Raw genomic sequence first — 23,454 nt, forward strand, 5'->3', positions numbered from 1 at the left:
TACTTTAAATTTATAATTAAATACAAACATTTTGCTCAAAATATATGCATTGAAATCTCATCAATTATTATCTCCTTTTCACATGTACATTATTTTTCAATTGCCAATATCTTAAAACAACTACTCCTTTAATAGATATTATGATATTTTAAAATATATCAATTAATAGATAATGTTAATTACTTCTTATATACTCAACTTAAAGTGTGATTATATAAATAAACCTTCATTAGTATTTTTTTTTCACATTATATATACTATTCTTTTACAGTGTAAATCATCACCAGTTTCACACATATTTATTATCTTTATTTATCTCCATTAGGTATTGCACCTTATAAAATTATCTTTGTAAAAGCAGTCAGCAAAGAAAAGTATTAGTGGTGAGGTCAAGATTGTCATTATTTTAATTGAAGTCGTAATATCCTTCTTGGTATTTACAGCTACTGCACTATCTGCAACTTGAAGGTGAAGACCAAAATTTGGTGAAAGCTTCAGAAACACACTCTCCACGTTTTTCTTCCTTACCTTTTTCTACTTAAATTCCCTACTCTTCATTCATGGTGATTAGTAGAAACCTCTCTCCCCTTATTCATCTCTTTTATCCTTTTTGCAGTATCCCTTAAGTTATTGTTTCGTTTCCAACTGAACCATATAACTTGTATAAAGCATCAAAACCTGATTCAAGGACTTTCTCTCCATGCAAGTAAGTAACTGCTTAACTTATTGATCTAACAGTTCCTAATTTTCAAAGTCTTTGTGATTTATTCTTATTCAAAGGGTATGCTATAACTCTTCTTGGGTAGTGGAATCGTATAACACACAGCTTTTCATTGAACTTTCTTCAAGTTTCTGCAAAGCTTTTTCCTGTCATGTGTATCATATCATGTCACTCTTTGTGTGGTACAGAAGGAAAAGGAAGCCATTATCAAGGAGGGAAAGGATATAGAAATGGAAGGAACTCATGCAAAAGAGGAAACCCTACCACCAGGATTTCGATTTCATCCTACAGATGAAGAACTTGTTACTTGCTATCTCCTAAATAAGATATCGGATTCTAATTTCACAGGCAGAGCAATAACTGATGTAGATCTCAACAAAAGTGAGCCATGGGAGCTTCCAGGTACATATGTTTTGTTATCTGATTAACTATCTTCTGTTTATTTCATATTAGTTTCTATGCATGCCTGCTTTATAGTTACAGAAATTAATTTTTTATTCGATTTTGGGTTTCTTCTTTCTTCATTCAAACTTGCTCATGTTCCAAGATATAGATATGAATGTTAATTTCATATCCTTTTTTCAATATTGCTTTCTATTTATCTTTTCAAAATAGTCAGCAGAACATTAAATCTAGGGTTTCTTTTCAATACACGCATCAGATTGATGCATCCATTATTAATCTAAGTATTCCATAGATTAAGGTAGACGTTTGTCTTTCTTGTGATATGGATAAGATTTATGTGCTATATATATTATGATGACTATATATAATTCTCCATTTTCTAAGAAAAGACAGGCAAAGCAATTGTTCTGTATGTGTGCTTATTCATGTTATCTTTTTATGAAATAGGGAAAGCTAAGATGGGTGAAAAAGAATGGTACTTCTTCAGTCTGAGAGACCGTAAATACCCGACGGGTGTGAGAACCAATCGAGCAACAAACACAGGGTATTGGAAGACAACAGGGAAAGACAAGGAGATCTTGAACAGTGGAACATCAGAATTGATTGGCATGAAGAAGACTTTAGTTTTCTACAAAGGAAGAGCTCCAAGAGGAGAGAAAAGCAACTGGGTCATGCATGAATACCGCATTCACTCAAAATCCAGTTTCAGAACTACTAGGGTAAATATATGATATATTAAACATATTTTGCTTCTTCCACTGATCTTAGAAAATTAAATTATATTATTGATCTACACTATTTAAGGTAGCAATAACTTGTGACAAAGAGAAAAAGAAGATGAACTAATGTAACATCTATTTCCATACATACAGCAGGATGAATGGGTGGTTTGCAGGGTATTCAAGAAGAGTGGTGGTGCAAAAAAGTTCCCTTCTTCCAACCATACAAGAGCAGTGAATCCTTACAGCTTAGAAATAGGGCCAAATATTATGCAGCCACCAGTGATGCAATTGGGAGATCCTGCTGCTCATTTCCTTTATGGAAGGAACTACATGAACAGTGTTGAGTTAGGTGAACTTTCTAGGGTTTTAAGAGGGGGAGGATCAACAAGTAGTGTCAATCAACCAATGCAATCCCAATTGGGGTACCCTACATCAGCAGGATTCACCATTTCAGGACTGAATTTGAATCTGGGAGGAGGAGGAGGAGGAGCAACAACCACAACACAACCCATTTTTCGACCAATGCAAGCTTCTTCTGCTCCTGTTCATACAATGGCTCAAGTTCTTGATGTCAATTCCAGCATGATGACAACCGGATCTCTTGGTGCAGATGTAGGTTATGGATCAGAAATGAGTAATAACATGAATTCTCAAGGGAATAGGTTCATGGGTATGGACCATTGCATGGATCTAGACAACTACTGGCCTTCCTACTAAATTCCGATGAAGAGACCTTCTTTTAGTCTATTAGGCTCATTCTGATACTATGTATGACTTTAGTTCCATCAGCTTTTCTGCTTTTTCTGGTCTTTCCAAGTTTCCTGCGGTTAAATGACAACCGCTGTCATAGTGATCGTGTATCATTTCAATCAAGTAACTTTTTTAATGTTTGTCTATCGATTACTCGTATTTTCTCTAATATCAGAAACACTATATGTTGTTACATTACTGCATAACTTGTCCCTGATTATTTGCTTAACTTCTTCATTTCATTGTTTTTTTTTTTAATTTAAACTTGCTAATAAATATATATATATATATATATATTATTTTTTAAAAAGCTCATAAACTTGTAAATTTATTACATAAATTAGTTTATATTATGATTGTAAATATAAGGAATAAATATTATATGATCACTATACTTTTCGCTTTTTGAATAAATAGATTGGATTCATTTTAATTGACAGTTTAAAATTAATATGTATATACATGTTATGTTTCGTTTCCTATATTTTTTCAATTTAGTTTCGAGTCTTATTTATGTCCATATATGAGCTTCATAGCAAACAATAATTTACGTGTATGGCGGTCATGTAGGTAGCTTATATTTTGTATTTTTTTTTAAATATCAAGTAACACCAAATTGGAGCATTTAAAAATAATACGAACTAAAATTAAATTATTTTATTAACAATATAGTTTTACGTAAATCTGTTCTAAACTACTATTGCTGTGGTGTCCATTTTTTCAAATATAATTTGCATCAATGCAAATGAATTTTGTATAAAGTTTGGAACATCTCACACGATAATACAGAATTCGCTGTATTGTTATTGCTGAAGAATATGTTGATCAGTTTGACAAACGGATATGAAATTCAAGACTCGATATTTTTAATTGGAGAAGTTTTATACTTCAAAAATTGTTATATTAACATATATGAATATCGATAATGATAACCAGGCTTCTATTGTTCAAAACTAATATACTTTCATTTTAAAAATTTTATAGATTTGATTAAATTTTTCTACTCATTGTAACATAATTCAGATTTAGGTAAATAATTCTTAGAGCGAATAACTCTTTGCCTTTTACTAGGACTAAAAAATGTTAAGCAGATTAGAACTTTTAATTCTTAAAAGTTAGAAGGAATAAAATAATATTAAAATTATTTTAGTAAATTTTAAAAAAGTCTCGTATATTAAAGTTTGTTATAGGCTTACATAAACGTTGGTCGGCTGGCATGATAATGTTATGTTTAAATGTACTTTTCAATTTACATACTTTAGTCTATATCATGTTAATGGCCTTTTTTCAATTTCTCACATGTAGTTCTCGCAATTATTGAATTGTTTGAATTGTATCTTTCACAGAAGAAATGAAAACAAGATATGCAATGGATTCACAAGAGAAAATTACTTTCCATCAATCAAAGTATGTGTTTGTGAGTCGTTTTTCTTCTTTTTTTTTTTTTGTTCTTTTAAGTTTATTTGCAAACCACTACAAAAAAAAAATTATTTAGAGGAGGTCATGAAAAACCCCCTCAAATTAACATATTTTATAATGTTTAATTTAAATTATGAAAGTGTCAATGATAGTGGGAGTTTTAATGGTTTTCAAGGGAAGTTAACCCTTTCAAATAAAACAATTTTATAATTCCTTCAAATAAAACTTTTAAACTAATTATTTTTTTAAATTATAAAATTTCATTCATCTAAATATCGAAACCCATCTCCCTCTGAAATATTTCGTCTAAAAATCCCGAAACTCATCTCCCTCTAAAAATTTCATTGATCTAAAATCGAAACCCTAAAATCCCTTTCTTCATTTTTGCGTTTTCATTCCTTCGTCTCTTCCTCGCACACTGGTTCGTATCTCCCTCGCACTGATTAGCCTTCAGAATCGTAGTCGCGGAACCGTTGGTAGACGGAGCTGTAGCGGTGGTTGCGTGGACGGGTCGACGGTGAAGCTTCCAGTCGTGCTACAACCTGAGGTAAATCGTTCTAACACCCTTCTTACTTCTCTTTGGTGTATAATTGTTTTTTTACCATACAACAGTAGCTATGCCACTGTATCTCGGTCTTGTTCTGTCAGTCTCAGGTGAAAGCCCTTATTCCATGGTCTTCCTCTTGTTATTGTTGGCTTGTTGTAGTGATTGTTTTTTTTGTTCTATTGTTGGTTGTGGACGTGACTCTGACTCTGGTTGAGGATCTTGCGGTTTTGGTGTTGTTCTCTTAGTCACATGTTTTTGACTTATTGGTGTTGCTTGAGTGAGTGAGTGTTTGAGTGAGGAGGTTCACATTGTTCTGTTTCTGTGTGAAAGTTAAGAGCTTGTGTTGATTCGCTGAATTTCTCATTGAAATGGGTTTTATTTGGTTTATATGGAAAATGAAGGGTGTACTGCTTATGGTTTCCTCAATTCTGGTTTTGTGAAAAGGTTCTTTTTATACTAATTTTCTCCTATTCAAAAGTTTTCATTTTTATTCAGTCATCTTTGTAGGGACTACAAGGGATTAAAAAAACAGAAGATATAAGATTTAATGACATAATACGCATTACATGTTTGTTTTAAGCAAAGTGATATAAGATTGGAGGAATTTGACTGGTTAGAGTTGAAAGGAAGAAAAAGGGAGAAAAGGGAAGAATTACATGCTTTCTTTGTTTGGTTTGATAAATTTGAGAATGTTAAGCATGCATTTAACAGCTTGAGTTTTTCATTAAAATGATTGTCACCTTTGTGAAATTGGTTGATGACTTAAAATCTTGTTATTCCTGTTCTCATAAAGTAAATTAAACTTCTCACCAAATTATTCGTGCTACCTTGCGTAGATGCTTTCCTTAATAATTTGCTCATTTATCCTTTTCTTTCATTATAACTGTTTATAAATCCTTAATACCCAATATATGTGCAGAGTTTTCTAGAAATGTTTGATTTTATTTTCTTTTCTTGAACAGGTGACTCTGTGTTTGTGTAAAAGAGTATTGTTTTCTTTTAGCATTGATAATTTCAATGTTTTTCAACTTAAGTTTCCCGATATTTGTTTTCAGGTCAGTTGTGAGCCAAGTTATAACAGGATACCTTCCAAGTTTGATTCTTCAGCTGTTTCTGTCATTTGTTCCACCTATTATGATTATGCTTTCATCCATGCAAGGATACATTTCATGGAGTCAAATACAAAAGAGTGCATGCACTAAAGTATTATGGTTTACGATCTGGAACATTTTCTTTGCAAATGTACTATCAGGGTCAGCTCTCTATCGAGTGAACGTCTTTCTTGAGCCAAAAGAGATTCCTAGAATACTAGCGGAAGCTGTACCATCCCAGGTGAGAATAGCTATTGTATCCCCATGAGACAAGCGCATGAACTTCCCAAAGCTATCCAATATTATATTAATTGAGATTGAATTATCAGCAGTTTTGTTTCTTATTTTTATTGAATTTTATGTTTTTATATTTGTCTATACCCAAAAGTGTAGCTTTAGGAATGATGTTTCATGTAATTTCTGTATGCATCGTGTACGATATAGATCCCATGAAAAGGTGTTGCAGATAAATCATTTTTATCATAATTTTCAAGTTTGATGGTTAAGACCTGCCATTATTCTAAAGAAATGCAAATATGTGGTTTATATGCACCATGTAGTTTGTTGTCTCTGGCTGCTTAGTCTGGTTGTCTTGGAATTTTGATACTTTTTTAAAGCAGGTTTTCATAAGGTGTTTAAAAATGGAGGAATCCACTGGTGTTGAAGTTTTGGGGTTGATATGCTATTATTGAGATGGTTTCTCTTTTCTACGTGACTATGTACTTGTAATAGTTCATTAACATTGTATTAGCAGTGATAAAGCTGATAAAACAGTGAGACGAGCTTCCTTGTTGTTAGAGAAACTTATGAAAGAGAGAATATATTGTTCTATCGAAATCAATGATCAATTATAATCAATGCTCACTATCTAATATATAACTTTTGATTTCAAAAATACTTTTACGGGAAAGCACATATATTATGATATTTATTAGATATTATTCCACAAATTTAACAGATGTTGATAAGTTGTGCTTTTCCAATATTTTATTCATTATTCAAGTTCTGAGTATGATGGTTGCAGTAAGATTTATATGCATAGTGTGAGAATTAGGTAGTTGTTATCTATGTCTGTGTTGTAGTTAGCTTTATTGATTGTTGCAGTAAGATTTTTATGCAGTATATGTGTTGTAATTAGCTTTATTCATTGTTGCAGTAAGATTTATTATCTGTGTTGCAGTAAGATTTATATATGCATAGTTAACTTTATGTATTATAGGGTACTATAATATATATATATATATATATATATATATATATATATATATATATATATATATATATATATATATATATATATATATATATATATGTATTATAGGGTACTATAACACAAGTTTTTAAATTTTTCTTCCGACTATGATTATTGTTGTAGAGTTGTTGTTTCCGCTGTAGGAGTGTTGAGGTTCATTTCAGGTGGAAGTTTCTTTTTTGAGTGGTGGTCAGAGGCACGCATTAATTTATTTACCCTTTGATAGAAGATGTTTATTCTATTTGATTGATTTTTTATATATTATTTTCAAAATGTGAGCACATGTAATTGAGTTTATTTTATTAATATTTTTAATATTATTTCAGCAAGTTCGTATGATACAAATGAGCCAGAGTCTCCTTTGGGAACAAGACAATCATCTGATGGAAGTAACATTTAGGAAATTTATGATATTGTTTTGGGATAAAACTATATTTAGTTTATTATGAATTGGATAACATTTCTTTCTTTGTAACTATTTCTGCAATAGGATTACATTGATTTCTAGTCTATCCTACTGTAACATACAATTGTTTATCAATTTATTTTTTTTTAAATTCCTTCTTACACAAGGGTTTTTGTTCTATGGTATCAATTTTTTATTCAGAGGAATTATATTTGTTTGGTATTTAATAATTTTAAAAAGAAATTAAATTTACTTAATTTTGAAATTAAAAAAAAGAAAAGAAAGAAATTGGTGAAAATAGTTAGTTATTATATATTTTAATAATCATTAAAAAAACGATATTATATATTTTAATAATCATCAAACGAAAAAATTGACAAAAATATAGGAAACTTTTGTGATCAAATAGTTGAAAATAAAGGAGGTTAAAAACCCCCACAAAATAACTGTCAGTAATAGAGGAGGTTTTTACCCTCCGGAGAAAAACCTCCGCAAATTGAACGTGATACCGGGGGTCGTAAAAAACCCCCGCAGAGAGTTTGTGGCGACTCAAACTGCGGCGGTTTGAAAAACCCCCGGAATTTATTTTGCGGAGGGCGAAAACCCCCGCAAATCGAAAAAAAAAACCCCTCTAAATAACCTTTTTTTTGTAACCAAGACTAATATTGTAGTATGACGGTTGTAGATAAACTATATATGAGTGAAAAAAATACAAATTTATTATATACGTACCTTTTATAATTATCCAAATCTATATTATTTTCAATTCATTTAAATAGATTTATCTCAAATCTAAATTTATATTTTTTATTATTAAAACTAATCAATTTAATTAGATTGGATATAGATTAAATATATTTTAAATTTTGAAAATCCAAAATTTAATGTGTGCTTACGTCATTTCAAGTTATGCAATACTAGATGAAGTTAAATCCAAATTAAGTAGAATTAGATCGGACTCATATAAGATTGAATTAAGTTTATATGGATAAAAGTTAATTCAACTCAAATTGGGTTTACCCGAATCAAGTTGGTCTGACTCAAGTTAAACTTAGTCAATCCAAGCTTACGTAAAGTCAAGTTGACCTGAGTTTAGGTTGAGTTGAATCGATCCTGACTTAAGTTGAGTCGAGTTGATCCTTACTCAAGTCAATCCAAATTAACATGGTTCTAAGTCGAGTCAACTTAGGGTGAGTCCACATTAAGTTGAGCAGAGGTGGGTCCAAGTTCATCTGATTTAAGGTCGATCCATATTTAGTCGAGTTGAGCTAAAGTCAACTCGGGCCTCGCTCCCATCAAGATTAGGTTAGTCTCGCATCATTAAGATGAAGCCTGAACCCACACATTCAAGACAATGTCGGGCTTAGCCTGATCAAGATCGAATTGAATTGGGCTCAAGTCAAACTGAGTAAACCTAGACTTAAGTCGAGTCGAGTTACCCTGAATCCAAGTTAAGTATAGCCTCCCAAGTCCAAGTTGAGAAGTCAATCCATCACTAGGTCAAAAAACAAGTCGACCTTGACCCGTGTTGAAACGAATTGGATTGGGCTCAAGTCAAGAAGATGAATTCATCTAGGCCTTGGTTGAGGCGAGTGAATATCATTAGTTGCGTTGGGATGGGTCTATGTTCATTCTAGTTAGGATTGACCCGTGTTCAGCCAAGTTCAGCTATACCTAGAGTGTTTTTAGTCCAATCAAGATCGAGTACAAACTAGTCCAATTAAGACCACGTTGGGTCCAACCCAATCAGGACCAAGTCTAGTCAAGTCCATGTTGAGCACAATCAACAAAGCCCTAGATAGAACTAAGTAGGCCTAGGTCGAGGTCTAACTCAATTAGTTTGTGTTCGATTTACCTAAATCCATATTAAACTAAGTTTAGTTGGTCCATGTTGAGTCAGCCGCATGTGGAATCAAGACACTTACTGAGTCATATCTATCCATGTCAAATTGTTGGGTTTGTGTTTGGTAAATACACTGAGCCTACATTCGTTTAAGATTATGTTAAGCTGAATTAGGTTGATTATCGATTAGGTCGATCTCATGTTGAAATTTATTATAATTTACAAAGTGAATATAATAGTGATTCAATTTAAATTAAAATTGAAAAAATCCAAGAGTTAACATTGATTTAGATTTTAAATTCAATCTATTTTATTGGATTTGAATTTAATCTAGACAATTTTGCAACATAAAGGGAAATAAGAGTAAAATGGAAATTTTAAATTTTATGGGGAAGACGGAAGAAAAAATGGAGGTGCAAGATGAAGGAACCCTAACCCACTACATTAGTGATTGTTATTTGGTGGTACACTTAACCCCATTAAATTGTCATTGAGATTAAAGAAATAATCAGGTTATTTATTATAGATCGGTAGATTAAAGAGATTGGTTGAATTATTTCAAAAATAAATTTATTGTTTTATTTTTTTTTCTTTTTTTTTTAATATAAAAAATAGGAACCAAATTTTAAATGACTCAGATAACCATGAAAAAAAAATTAATAAGCATATAATAATTATAGCACATGTTTATATATATATATATATATATATATATATATATATATATATATATATATATATATATATATATATATATATATATATATATATCTAAAAACTAAAAGTAATTTACTTTCCAGGAAACATATTCAGACTAATTTTTAATATTTTATATCAATCAAGTTGACAGAATCATAAAAATATTCAGATTGAGTTAATATATTTATATTTAAACATATTCATAAACGTTGGTTGACATGATAGAAACTGCTTTTTTTAATCAGCAAGAACTTCTTATGTCTCTCTTTAAACCAACTAGCTCATAATTCCCGATACCTAAAAAAATACTTAAAACAAGTTATCCGAATCGCTCTGTAAAAAATAAAGTTAACATAAACAATAGTTAAGCCTACATTTTTAATGGCCCGAAGTCTTTTTTCCATCAAAACCTCAAGTATTTCTTCTTGCACCTCCAAAGTTTCTCCCTGTCCTTTCAAATTTTCTAAAATATTCTTTTGAGAAGACTAAATTTTTTTTCTCTCTTATAATTACTCCACTCACCTACCACCCTTTTTTTTAACATGATGTATCTCCTTTCACTTGAAGAAATTTTAAACTCTAGTAACTCAATAAATTTCAAAATCCAATTAAAAAATTCACTAAAATTATAAATCCAATAAATTTCAAAACTAATCAAATTTCGATCCGATTAAAACACTCGATAAATTTCATATCTAATTAAAGAACCTAACGAATTTTAAAATTAGTTGACACGTCTAACATATTTTCAAACTCATTTAACATATTCCAATTATTTTAACTTTTTTATTTTTGTTTTTCTCATATTTTGTTTTATTTTTTTAAATATCTTTTAATTGTTTTTTTTAATAAAATATATTTTAATATATTAAAATATCAATATATTAAGTTACATACAAATATTAAATAAAACTAAATATTTATTAAATTTTAAATTAAAAAAAATTGAAAATATGTTAAATAAATTTGGAAATCCGTTAACATACGTTAATATGTTAATTTTATATAGAAGTGTTAACGGATTTTTAAATATGTTTAATATATTTTTTAATTTAAAATTTAATAAATATTTACTTTAATTTAATATTTTAATATAATTTAATATATTAATAATTTAATAATTTAAAATATATTTTATTAAATTAAAACAAGTAAAAGATATCTAAAGAAATTAAAAACATGAAATGCAAAAAAGAAAAAAAGTATGAAAATGATGGTCGAACTTAGAAATGTAAACAGATTTCAAAATCGTTGAAAATTTTAATAAATTTCAAAATCCATTTTAAATTCTGTTGATGAAAACTTTGTTTTAACGGATTTCAAAATTTATTTAAACACTTAAGCAAAAATCCGATTAAAGTTCAACCAACCTTTCAACTTTCATGAACGGAGTAGAGAAAAAAATGGAGAAGAAAAAATGTGTCATGGTAGAGTGAAAATGTAGAAGAACTTTTGAAGGTACAGGAATCTAGGTTTACAAACAGAGTTGTGTCATGGTAGGTGAGTGTGTGAGTTTATTAAATCACTGAAAAAGTTAAAATGAATTACCTAAATTGAAAACATTTTTAACCAAGGCTAGTTTTGATATTTTATTGAAAAGTTGGAGGTGCAAGAAGAACTTTGGAGGTGTAGGGAGAAACACCCAAACCTCAAAGTGCTGATTTTTCAGGCTAACCATTAAGTTTAACCTGCTTGTCACAGATATGGGGCATTAATTTTCCAAGTTTCTTAATTAAACAGTATAAACTAACAAATTAAGTTGTAGTATGTACTATTACGTGTTGTAAGCTTCAATGACCAAATAAGCATTTGTCTAGCCAGTGATAGAAGGTCAATTAAGTTAGCACATAAATTAGTATACAGAATGACAAGATAATGCGAACAAGAAATAAGAGCTTACCCATTTTCTAAAGAAACAGAGACTTCCAGACCAAGAATGAAAATAAGACTACGCTAACAAATTTCAAGCTTTTTCAATCAAGCCACTCATGGCATGATCAGTGTTGTTAGAAAACGAAACAACACCTTCCGATCTTCCAAAACTGATAAACCAAAGCAGTCTATGTTCAATTCATTTACAGTTACGTTCATCTGTTTCTCCAGTTCCACCTGAGTCCGCCAACATTCATCCATTAAAGCAACCTCGACCCTTTATATAATACAACAGATTCCATCACGCTGGTTATATTATATACAATTGTGTTTGATGAGATTCAGGCAGGGCACCATCTGTTACATGCATCTTAGCGAGTTGTATATTATTTTTCCAATTTTTTATTTGGAACAGAACATTTATGTACATGGTTTAACTAGTAATCTGACACGACTCATTTCATCTCCTACTACTCTTTTCATAAAACTTAACCTTCAAAATAAACATTGTAATGCAATAGATTTCGAACTAGGGTAAATGATCCCGTTGATACTGAAATACCTATGTAAAATGCAAAGCATGATTTACAATCTAATTAACTACTGGGTATTTCTACCATTGGTAAAAAAAATAAAGAAATTCAGGTACATATTACCCGGGTCCATTTGATCCATAATTCGTGAACTGAACCATGATATTTTTCTCCTAAACCAAATCAAATTAAATCACACGCTTTTAAGATCCCTTGAGAGATTCTCCACGAGAATAAACATTAAAGTTTCAATAGGGAAACTCTCGAGCACTTTTAACTTAAACAGAAATTCCTCATTTAACAAGTCAATTAGTTCTCGGTACGGGAGTACATAATATGATATTTAAACTACTCTTCAATAATTTTCAAACGATAGTTCAAGAAACGTACACAGAAAAGGAGGGGGGAAGTCAGTAAGTTCCAATGAAGAATAACTCATGAATTAGTTTCTAAATTTAACGTTCCGCAGAAAACCGCGATAGAAAGAAAATTTCTGATTCTAATGAACATACATAAAGTGGAAACACTTCTACTGTCAAGAATTTAAGAAAACAAAACCGACAGGAAATGGGAGTGCCAAGTATAATAACAAATATAACACAGTGACAAGGCAATACATAAACACCTAAACATAGTGTGTGCCCAACTCTACAGTGAAACATCCTAAAGTTACCTCACCCAGAAAAAGAGAAGCAAATATTCAAAACCCCTCATGACATGAAAGATATAGCCCTCCACCATAAGCCCATGCGAACAGGAAAAATTATCTGCAATAAACAGAAAGAGTATTTTTTTTCAGCATCAAATTTCAATATGATTAATGAAAAGCAAAATGATGTAAAAAACTCGACTGCACAATAAACAGTGAAAACATTTTAGGAAAAGATGGATTTTTAAAGTTTTAACAGTCGAGATGAAAAAAAAATATTTTAATTTCAGTTTATATTTGAGTAATAACTAAAATCTGCAAAAGGCTTTTTTTGAAAATATTTAAGTTGTTATTTTTCAACAACTGTTCTCCCTTTTAATTTTCCATCTCTCTTTCATATTCTCCCTTTTAACTTTCCACAAATACTCTCTTTCATATATTAAAGCATTTTTTGTCTCATCCAAACAATTATTTTCAATTCACTTTACAACTTTACTCAACAAAAAGTCATTATGTAAACCTCTTCTGGAAATAAGAAACGCTGAAATGTATCATAGTTTCACGCTTCCATTTATGACACTCAATATGATAAATATATACTAATCAACACCACCATCCAGATGTTAAATCATCTAACAGAAGGAATTTGAGAAGACTTGCGAACATCCTTAAGCAGTAGAGGACCAATTTTAATAAACTATGTGGTTTTCTACCAATACGATGCTCACACAATGTCATCAAGTGAATTCCACTTTTCTTTTCTTTCTTTTTTTTGACCTCATGATCTCTTCATATCAATTACCAAATTCAAATAGCTTTGAGCACACGATGGATCTTCTAAAGTCTAAGACTCTTGATGCTCTTCACTTGCTTCACTTAAATTAAGAAAAAAGAAGTTTACCAAAAGAGCCTTAACTAAAGTGACCAAGTACCTTCAGGGATTTATTTGATCCTTGGATGAAATCCCTACTTTTCCCCCATTTTGACCTACCCTATCCCGCTTCCACTACTAGGTCACAGATCTCCTTTATAACACTTCGTCCAAAGAAGTATTTTCAATACTAGTTCCACAGATTAGGAACTCAATCTACAGTGATGTATCTCCAAATGAGAAAAAAAATTATGGCGGTCATTCAGATCGGTTTGGCCCTTCAAAATGAAGTCGCATAAATTAACATGACCTAGGCACATTAACTTAATTACTACATCCAATTACACAATCTATGACACTAATGTTTTACCCTGATCTTCAAAAAACAACTGTATTATATCCCAGTAAGTTGTTGAACACCACAACATGTATAGGAGCAGACTCTGAGGCGGAAAATAGGACACTCGTTTTTCTCATGTTAAAACCATTTGATACGGAAGGAAGATAAACCTTCAAACAGTAAGGCTTCAATAAGACGGAATTATCAAATACAATTAAGATAGCAGGGGGCATCAGGTTTTCAGCTTAGAGAAGCTTCTTTCTAATCTCATAATTTAGTAAATGAGTGACCATGTTTGCTTTCCTCTGAGAAATATATCAATTCCCAACAAGTTCGTTTTGTATAAGAGACTAAACAAAGCTTTTCATGGATGTTCAGTTAGACACCCAAAATTATTTCCCCTTTAGCTCTAAAATCTTTCAAGTAAATCAAAATAGGCAGTCATTTGAAAATAAGATCACAGAGGAAAGAAGACCCTCATAAAAAGTGAGAAATGCCAACTTATTTTGTTGAACAACACCCAACAGCAAGAAACTGATATCTTTTTTGGTATAAAGATCACCTAAGCAAGTTTTACCTTCACCAACAAAAGCATTTCCATATACACAGCTACGAATCAAACATTATTTTCCAAAGAACATCTCTATTATTGGATAAAAATAATGTGGGACCTGTTAATAAGGAGTAGAATTCACATCGTTTGGTAGAACCCACATGAATCCTACTCAGTAACAACTAATGTTCCTCACGAAAATTTAAAAGCAAATTGAGCCACACAAGCATTATATATAGCAGTTTATGGTAAAGATATCAAAGCACACTTTTACATCATGAATCCTGCATAAAATAATATTAGTTATTGAAGATATCCCGAATCAAATCAATAATGGAATAGAATAGCATACCTAAATTTCTTTCCAGAAAAAAAAAAAATAAGGCAGGACCTAACTTCATGATGTGTGCTTGTCTGGATGGCTTCGTTTAGCTTTGCGTCGTGCATGGTTATTTCCACTTCGAGAAGGTTTATTCACTTTTTTATCGCTGCAGACAATAAAAGTCATTACTATTAAGTTCCAAATATATGTGTAAAGAGAACATACAGATCAATATAAAGCAAATCAGTGCACAAATTTTGAAAAAGATTAAAGATCGACCAGAACACAGCTGAAAACACTCTAGCCACAAAAATAATGGGTAGAGCCAAAAGAGCCGAGGCCTGCAAAATTGTCAAAATATTAGTCATTTCACCTAATCACTGACAATTTCAGTAATACTTATCAGGACAGAAAATCATTCATTACCGCAAACCATTCTAACTCTTTAGTAGCAAGAGGTCTGGTGAGCTCATGCTTTTTCAGTGTCTCTTGGACAGTGGCTTGGACCTTCATTAAAAAAAAAATCAATACCAAAATGAAAATGCAATTAATCCTAATTTCAATACTAGGCAAAATTTTCAGCATTTATTAATTAAACAATAATTAGAAAAGTCAATAGAACTCTTTAATAATGTAGTAAAATCAGATGAAAAAGTCATTTCAGATCATGGAACTAAAATGAATTTCAGTGAGTATGTCATCAAGATATTAAAATCCTAGCTTTAGGTCAGAATCACATTATGGTAAATGAAAGGAACTTTAGAAACACTTCTACCCAAATCTGTCTTCAGCAACATCACTTCTATGTCTAAATCACAGTACAACCGAGCAAAAGTAAAATGTTTTAGCATGTAACAGTAAAAAGACTATGAAATGAGCAGACCAGTATGAATAAAATTGGCTCAGACCAGTCAATCTGACCAGTTAGACAAGAAACTGGTAGAGTCCAAGGAAGTTTTGGATTGGAAATGCTATTTGAACCAGATCAAAGAAGTATGTACCAGACAGTTTTCTATGGATGACAGTGTGATTAAATTATTTGAACTAATCATGTTGAATTTTAAAACAACACAAAACACTCTATTTTTTAATGATTTTTTATTATAAAATATGAAGCTTCTGTTAGCATGCAAAGTGAATTCTCTTGACTACAGCTCACCCGTCAATATTGTACAATCTCCCAGGTCTGAATTCTTGAATTTTCACGTTGTGTCTAGCACTGTGCACACAGTTACTAATTCAATTTAAATGTTTACTTGATGGGTAGTGTATTATCCTGCTAAGTGAGGAAATTTTGACAGAAGTTTATTTCAAAGTTTCAGTAATAGGACTTCAATCCAAGACACAAGCACTTTAAAATAAATATTACTAATAGAGTAAGATTTTTATTTAACACAAAAACATAATACTTTTAATACAAACTTAAAAAAATTTATATGCACCACTTCATGTGGTTCAAATAGTGATTCAATAGTTTGACCAATGACCCATTAACCTAAAAGCCTTTACTGAGTCAATGATCAGTTTGGTTGATAACATTCGGGCATACCACTCACATTGCCCCCTTAAATGAATAAATATATGTAAAGGAATAATTTCTCCTTTATTTTCTTTAGTTCTATCATACGGAGTCCTGATAATATATATAGGGCTTTAATCTGACTCAAACACCTTCAGTAAATTTCATAAAACCAATACAAATTCTTTCTTTTATTTCTTCACAATTCTGATATGCAAATATATGAAGTTTCCTTTCACTATATTTCTTCCTTTAAAAAAAAACAATTAAGACTGATTACGGGAATGACCAACTATAAATTTCAAAATACATACTGCCAACCAAAGTTTATATTGCCAATTTTCTCATAAGTAGATACAGTGCAAGAGGAATACAATTAAAAAACAATAATAGTGCCGATATCAACAATAAATAATGGCAAGCAATAAGTTATTGCATATACTTCCTTTCTTTAACAACTAAAAATGATTGAAGGAAAGGACAACTACATGTTTCAAAAGACAGACTGTCCAACCAAAGTTTACATTTTTCAATTTTTTTTTTTTAAATACAGTGCAAAAGGAAAACATGTAAAAAAACAATAAAGGTATTTATATCAGCAATAAATAATGATAAATACAATAAGGATAGCACAACTTTTCCAATATTCTAAAAAAAGATGAAGACTGAAACCTGGCGATGATATGTAGTAGCTGATTCCAAAAATTTCCCATAACTATGAACAACTTTATTTGTGTAGGGCTTCAAAACCACTTGTACTTTATCAACATGAGGTTTAGCTGCAACAGCAATCTGATCAATGTATGGCTTGCTGAACTTTCTAGCTTCCTGTCAACCAGTAGTCTTAAGAAACACATCTGCAAACAAAACCAACAAAACAAAAGGATGAATTGAAGAGGTTTGTACCTGATAATAAGGATGAACAAATTCTTTTGCCTTGCTTAAATGGGGAGAAATTGTCTTCCTGGTAGCCTCATAACCTTCAACAGTTTTTGTGGTCAATAATTGCAAATGCGGTTCAGCACTTGTTTTCACCACAGACCACTGTTCTTTTACAGCAGGGACCCATTTCTTCAATTGAAAAAGGAGGAAGTGAAAATGAAAACAATTTAGTTTGGCTGGGTATTTAAGAAAATCAAAAGATATTTACAAACGAGGAAGATCGCAAATGGATACCAATTACCATATTATCAGGACGAGGGTTAAAAAGAGACAATTCTGAAAAAAGTCCATATGAACTAAAATTGCAGTATACCACTGGTTAGAAGTGCATGCTTTTTGGTTATTCGTTACACGTAAATAGAAACATGCCCAACAAAGCATAGCAAAAAACTAAGTAAATGGAGGTCTTACAGTTTTAATGGTTTCCACATGAGGTTCAGCCCACTTTCCAGCTTGTGCCTTTTTATCTAGGGCCTAGAGTAAATAGGAAAGACATTTAAATAAAGAAGCCAATATGACTCGCTTGCAGTGATAAAGAAACAAAATAAAGTGTATTTGTAATAGATTAACATATCAAAAGAAATAACAGAAACAGAAGAATAATAGCCAAAATGAAAACCAATAACATTACCTTTTGAGCAACCTTTTCCCAAACAGGTTTCCCATGTTTGTTCCATTGAGTCTCAACACAAGACTGGTAGAAAAATAAAACTCTCAGAACTGGTGAGGAAGGATGTTCTAACAAAAAACATCAGAGGAGATACAACATAGACTCACCTTACTATGAAGATAGTGTACAGCAAGCCAAGGTGGAAGCCAAGCACCACGTGTCTGATTATAACACCAGTATGAATCAATTCAATGTACGTAATTATAATTATTAATATGATAAAAAATTTCGAGAAAATGAAATGGTTTTCTAATCTATCATTATTTGTAGCAATAGGCAACTGCTGCACACAAAAACAAAAAATGGAAAAATCTAAAATGCTACAATTTAACAATGAAATAGAAAATATTAGATATGAGAAGAAAAATATGGTGAAATCATTACATTACACAATCCATTTCAAAATATTAAGATTATGGACATTCGTTTTGAACTCAAGATTTTAAGTTTTTCATCTTTGAAGTGAATATGGTGAAATCATTACACAAAGCCTTTCAAAATAATAAGATAACGGAAACTTGTTTTGGACTAAAGATTTTATATTTTTCATATTTTGAAGGGTATTTAGACTAGGAGTTCCAGGTCGTGGATATTAAACTGGATCTAAGCAAGGCTAATGGTAGTTTGGCAATTGCTTGGAGCTACATCAAAACCCCACAACATATGTTCAGTCTCACCCTGGTTATCCATGAGTCCGACTTAAACATACTAAGGCTGAGATATCTATGATTGAATCACATGCTAGTTTGAGTTACAGTGTCCAACAATGGTTAGAGCTTTCTATTGTCCCTTGTTGGTGTTTGGTGTGTTTGTCAAAAAAAAAAAAGGAATGTCTAAGTGCAGCTTGTAAACGTAGCTCTCCATGGTAACCGCACTCAAAGGATCAAATCAAGGATGAATGATGAGATTTTACCTTTTCTATTTTATGAAGTTTAAGTTATTACGAGCTTATGGATTCTGTTCATTAAGCACTGAATTTAATTGAAAAACAATCCATCAGAAACCAGTATTTACATGTACAAGTATTTTCAAATAATATTTTATTTAGTATTTAACATGAACAATTCACTTTTATTTGACCTCCAGTGTTTTTTAGTAAAATATCAATTTAAGAACTCCAGTCCAAGGTAAGAGCCACCATGTTTATCACAAAGCAGTGTACTTAAATGGCTGCTATGGCAGCACAAAAGCACCATTACATAGTCGAATTTTGTGGATCCACAATCGCAACTCCTTCTGCCATTGCCATGATTGCATGATGCAGCCTACATCGTCCTGCCATCTCCAACAAGCCTCCACTCAATTGAACTTTAAGTTAATTTTTAATTTTTGTGCATTTATTTTTATTAGCATACACCTTAACTTTTTTATACATACACAATTCATCTTTTCAACTGCTATGCAACTTCAGCTATTTTCTCACGATTTTATCCAATCCAATCAGTAAGCAATAGCAGTGTCACACAAAGACTGAGCCTAAAAGCTAAGCAATGACATCCAATTAATTCATTTATTTTCCTGCAATATTGTTAATAACATGTTGACATTTTCAATAACAACCCTAAAACCTTAACCAACAAAATAAACTATTCGCAATTTTGCAAGGCTATAAATAAAATGACAAAGAATTTAAAGATATTCTTCAGTTTCAGATAGAAGGCACAACATCGATAGCTAAAACGGCTATCAAAATTTACAGACGTGTAAGAATGATATAATGATGTAGGTATTAAACTGAATTGGTGAATTATTACCGAACTCAACTCTGCTTCTATGACAGCTGCCTCAAACTTAGCCTTCACCATCTCTTCCTAAACAAGAATATTAGGTGAAAATCAAAAGACTTCAATCAAAAATATCATCAAGCATCCTCCTGCACAACATAGACAAGAAAATCTATGCACTGACATACCTCGGTAACTTTAAGAGCACGCTCCGTTTTCTGAATCTGTGTCCTCTGCTCCTGGTTTATCTTTTGAAGCTGTGAAAAATGTACTTACTCAGGTCACCGCGTCATCCTTAGACAGAATATATTTGAATAACTTGAAAATCGATTACAGTACTGCAGGTAACTAGTGAAAAATAATGACATAATGGTTTTTAATTTGCTTTTTGGATGTAATAGAGGTCAATAGTAATTCTCTTAGATCTAAAATGAGAGTCGGATCAACCTAAAGCCAACAGCAGTAGATATTATTATCATACCAACTAACAAGATGCTGCAGTAATACACAATACATCAGAGGATGGATGCACGTCAAGCCAAGCATAATCCAAAAGCATGCACCAAAAAAATGAATAGTAAATTCGACATGAAAATAAACAAACAGCAAGGTGCGGCTGCCTGCTGAGTTCTGACAACGTCAGTTTCTAAGGCCTACTGAAGCCTCCAACCAAGAGAATATCCTAATTCACACTTGCTTGTCAATAATAGCATAAAAACTTCTACACCATTAACATCTCAAAGCAAACTCTACGAAAATTTCCAAATTTGAGGAATCAGAACATGCAGCATGTATTAAGTCATAGTGGAAAGCGAAAAGTAGAGATAGGCAGGACTATACATGCAAAAAAAAAATGGCAGAGAAGTATAGCATGTTGTTCAAAGCTAGAAGAATACAGTTACAATTACAATACAAACGAAGGAGGAAAAAGGAGAATGGCATGTGAAAACCAAAAGGTAGATATGTAGAAAATGGAGATTAACGTATGCCCTTCCCAAGTGAGAATTGAACATGTCAAGGTGCATAAGTTACTCCTAGAACAGATCAATTTTATTACAAGACACATTGATAAGAAGAAGTGAAATGAAAAGGGAATATAACTCAGCGTATGTGTAATTAAAATACTAAAGTATTTACACAAAAATCAACTGTAAATAGTGATTAAGAATTAGTTTCAAGGACAAAACAATAATGAGGTGCACTTAAGGCACATTAGTTAAAACAGAACTGTTGGTAAACGTAAAACTTACATCTTCTAATTTTGAGTTCAAGTCATTAACTTTTTTCTCTAACCCAAGCACTCGAGTTTCCCAGTTCCCTTTCTCCCTGTTTTGTGTTTCTAGTTCCCCTTTAAGCTTGTCCACCTGCATAAAGAATTTCTGAGTCTGCACTATAGAATAATGATCATACAAGACACGTCTACTGGCTGATTTATAAGTAACCTGATTCTGTAGTTCAACAGCCCGTGCATGAGCCTTTCCGACTTGCTCTTCAGCATCCAATGACCCTTTTTTCTGAGAGGAAAAATATTTTTTAAAGTTTTCTAATGTACAATTTATTAACAAAAAAAAATACTACCAACAATACAATAAAGCATGAGAATGGGATGCTTACACTAACCACCGATACTCAAATTATCATTATTACATGAAGTAACAATACCACATCAATATAAAAAAAAGAAAACATCTGTGTAATGAAGAAAAATTGTAATCCAGGTCTAGTCCCACACCTGGAGAGAAGCAATATCATTCTGCAGGGACTGTATGGTGACCAATTTATCTTGAATAATTTTTTCTTTTCCGGCCACAATTTCGTCCTTCCTCTTCACTTCTTCTGACTTTTCTCTGATTTCAGATTCTTCAAAATAAAATTAAACACGACACATGTTAGTCATAAAAAGAAACCGTAAGAAATCAGCATGTATCCAGATGAAAAAGGGGAGGGAATTATAACTCCTTGAATTCAAATGACATGAAACGAAACCATAAAAAGAAGTCATTACAATCGTAAATCGTTAGCAAGTACGCAAAAAAGGTACTTGTATAAAGATCAATCAACAGCACTCTCATTGACAGCATAAACAAAAACCAGAAATTGCTATTTAAACACAGCGACTGCACCTAATTTAAAACCGTGAGCACGACAACACTACGACTCACAATCATAGCACGGTCCTAATTTCAATTGCAGAGAAACAAAAATCGTAAACGCGGACTTCCTGGTGACCGAAGAGTGCAACTACTAAAATTAAAATCTGGAAATGAAAAAAATCGAGATTAAAAACAGAGTTAGGTTTTCATTTTGCATAGAAGACGAAAACAGACCGAGAATTCGGATCTTAGAATTGAGTTGATCTAATTGGATCTTGAAGGCAGAGGAATCAGGCTCTGCTACGCTTCCTTCGACGGAAACATCAGCCTCGGCCCCGACGATGGCGAAAATTAGGGCTACTGAAAACGCAAAGAAGAAGAGCTTCGTGGGCGCCATCGCAATACAGATTTGCTTTGCCGCCAACAAAGCTTCGGAGAAAAACACACCCTCGTCGGTGTTCTGATACTTATAACACCTTCGTCGTTTACAAGAAGCTTTTCTATTTTGCTTTTCTTTTTCTCTAGAAATAAATAGTAATTGAATATTCATGTTTTTCTTTATTATATAGTATATACTGAATGTTGATGATACATACCCATACACTCTTCACGCTATTATTGAATCGGCAATTGTCAATTATAGAATTTTTATTTAATTTTACAAAAGTAGCCTAAAATTAAACCTTTTCTTTTTTTACTCAGTGGTTTAATAAATTTCAGAAAATAAGGAAAAAGGGAAGCACGAGGTGGGCGTGGCGTTGGAGAACCTGATCTGATCTTTTATTTTAAAAGACGATGCGATGTGAACAAGTGGCAACTCAGGCCCACCAAAATCTAATGATTCATCCATAATAATATTGATGCAAGACATGTTTGTTCACAATCGATTAACTTTTTCAATTTTTCCAAAATATAATTAACTTTTTCTATGCTGAATAAATCTTTTAGGACAGTAGTAAAATCAAGTATTTCTCATTAGTGATTTTCATAATTAATTTCACTGTTCCAAACTTTAAATTTATATGGAAAAATAATTTTCTAGAAGATCATAAAAGAGAAATGTGGTTGAGTAGTTGTGTGCTTCGGGTAGGTGAAGACATCGTGGGAGGTTTGAAATGGATTACATCACAGGACCAACAAAAGTAGTTGACTATTAAGGGATTTTGAAAACATGCGAAATAGTGGTAGGGGAGTTTTATAAAAAATATAAATGTTGATTTATCGAGAAGGATTTAATTGGTGAAATCAGAGTCCAATCAGATAAAACTATACTTTGATTCCCAATAATATATATATTATTTAAATAATAATTTGGAAATACTACATTTTACTATTTTCGTTGCATTATTTATTATACTATCAGATACTTTATTTTATTTTTTTCGTGTTCAGGATTTTCTTGATAAATTTATTTTACCAAAATACTTTTTTTTCTCAAGAAAAAATAGCAAGATTGTTGTCAAGATGTTGTTTTTTTTTATTATGGAAGTCAATTAACGTTATTGATGGAT

General features: G+C 31.6%; 2 protein-coding genes across 5 annotated transcripts; one reads left to right on the forward strand and one right to left on the reverse strand.

The window, feature by feature from the left end:
* Window positions 1-487: 487 nt before the first annotated feature.
* On the forward strand, window positions 488-2,827 carry LOC108321802 (protein CUP-SHAPED COTYLEDON 2). Of its 2 annotated transcripts, none has more exons than XM_052876687.1 (4): window positions 488-706; window positions 910-1,123; window positions 1,574-1,845; window positions 2,002-2,827. In XM_052876687.1, exons 1-4 carry the CDS (start codon window positions 701-703, stop codon window positions 2,563-2,565), a joined length of 1,056 nt encoding a protein of 351 aa, XP_052732647.1. In that variant the 5' UTR covers window positions 488-700; the 3' UTR covers window positions 2,566-2,827. The 2 variants fall into 2 exon arrangements, with proteins under 2 accessions (XP_052732647.1, XP_052732646.1); XM_052876686.1 differs by having other exon boundaries at window positions 491-706; window positions 1,999-2,827.
* Window positions 2,828-12,684: 9,857 nt separating this feature from the next.
* On the reverse strand, window positions 12,685-22,504 carry LOC108321842 (uncharacterized). 3 transcript variants are annotated; one of them, XM_052877148.1, is made up of 15 exons: window positions 22,178-22,504; window positions 21,583-21,710; window positions 21,293-21,364; window positions 21,101-21,214; window positions 20,039-20,107; window positions 19,881-19,937; window positions 18,234-18,287; window positions 18,088-18,150; window positions 17,868-17,930; window positions 17,421-17,585; window positions 17,187-17,342; window positions 15,422-15,502; window positions 15,275-15,336; window positions 15,026-15,161; window positions 12,685-13,027 (listed from the first exon to the last, which is right to left on the reverse strand). In XM_052877148.1, the coding sequence occupies exons 1-14, from the start codon at window positions 22,491-22,493 to the stop codon at window positions 15,071-15,073; spliced, it is 1,491 nt and encodes a 496-aa protein (XP_052733108.1). In that variant the 5' UTR covers window positions 22,494-22,504; the 3' UTR covers window positions 12,685-13,027; window positions 15,026-15,070. The 3 variants fall into 3 exon arrangements, with proteins under 3 accessions (XP_052733108.1, XP_052733107.1, XP_052733106.1); XM_052877147.1 differs by having other exon boundaries at window positions 15,069-15,161; window positions 22,178-22,503; XM_052877146.1 differs by having other exon boundaries at window positions 15,065-15,161; window positions 22,178-22,503.
* Window positions 22,505-23,454: the final 950 nt, after the last annotated feature.

Source organism: Vigna angularis, chromosome 4 (genome assembly GCF_016808095.1).
Source record: "Vigna angularis cultivar LongXiaoDou No.4 chromosome 4, ASM1680809v1, whole genome shotgun sequence".
In the NCBI taxonomy this organism is placed as follows: Eukaryota; Viridiplantae; Streptophyta; class Magnoliopsida; order Fabales; family Fabaceae; genus Vigna; species Vigna angularis.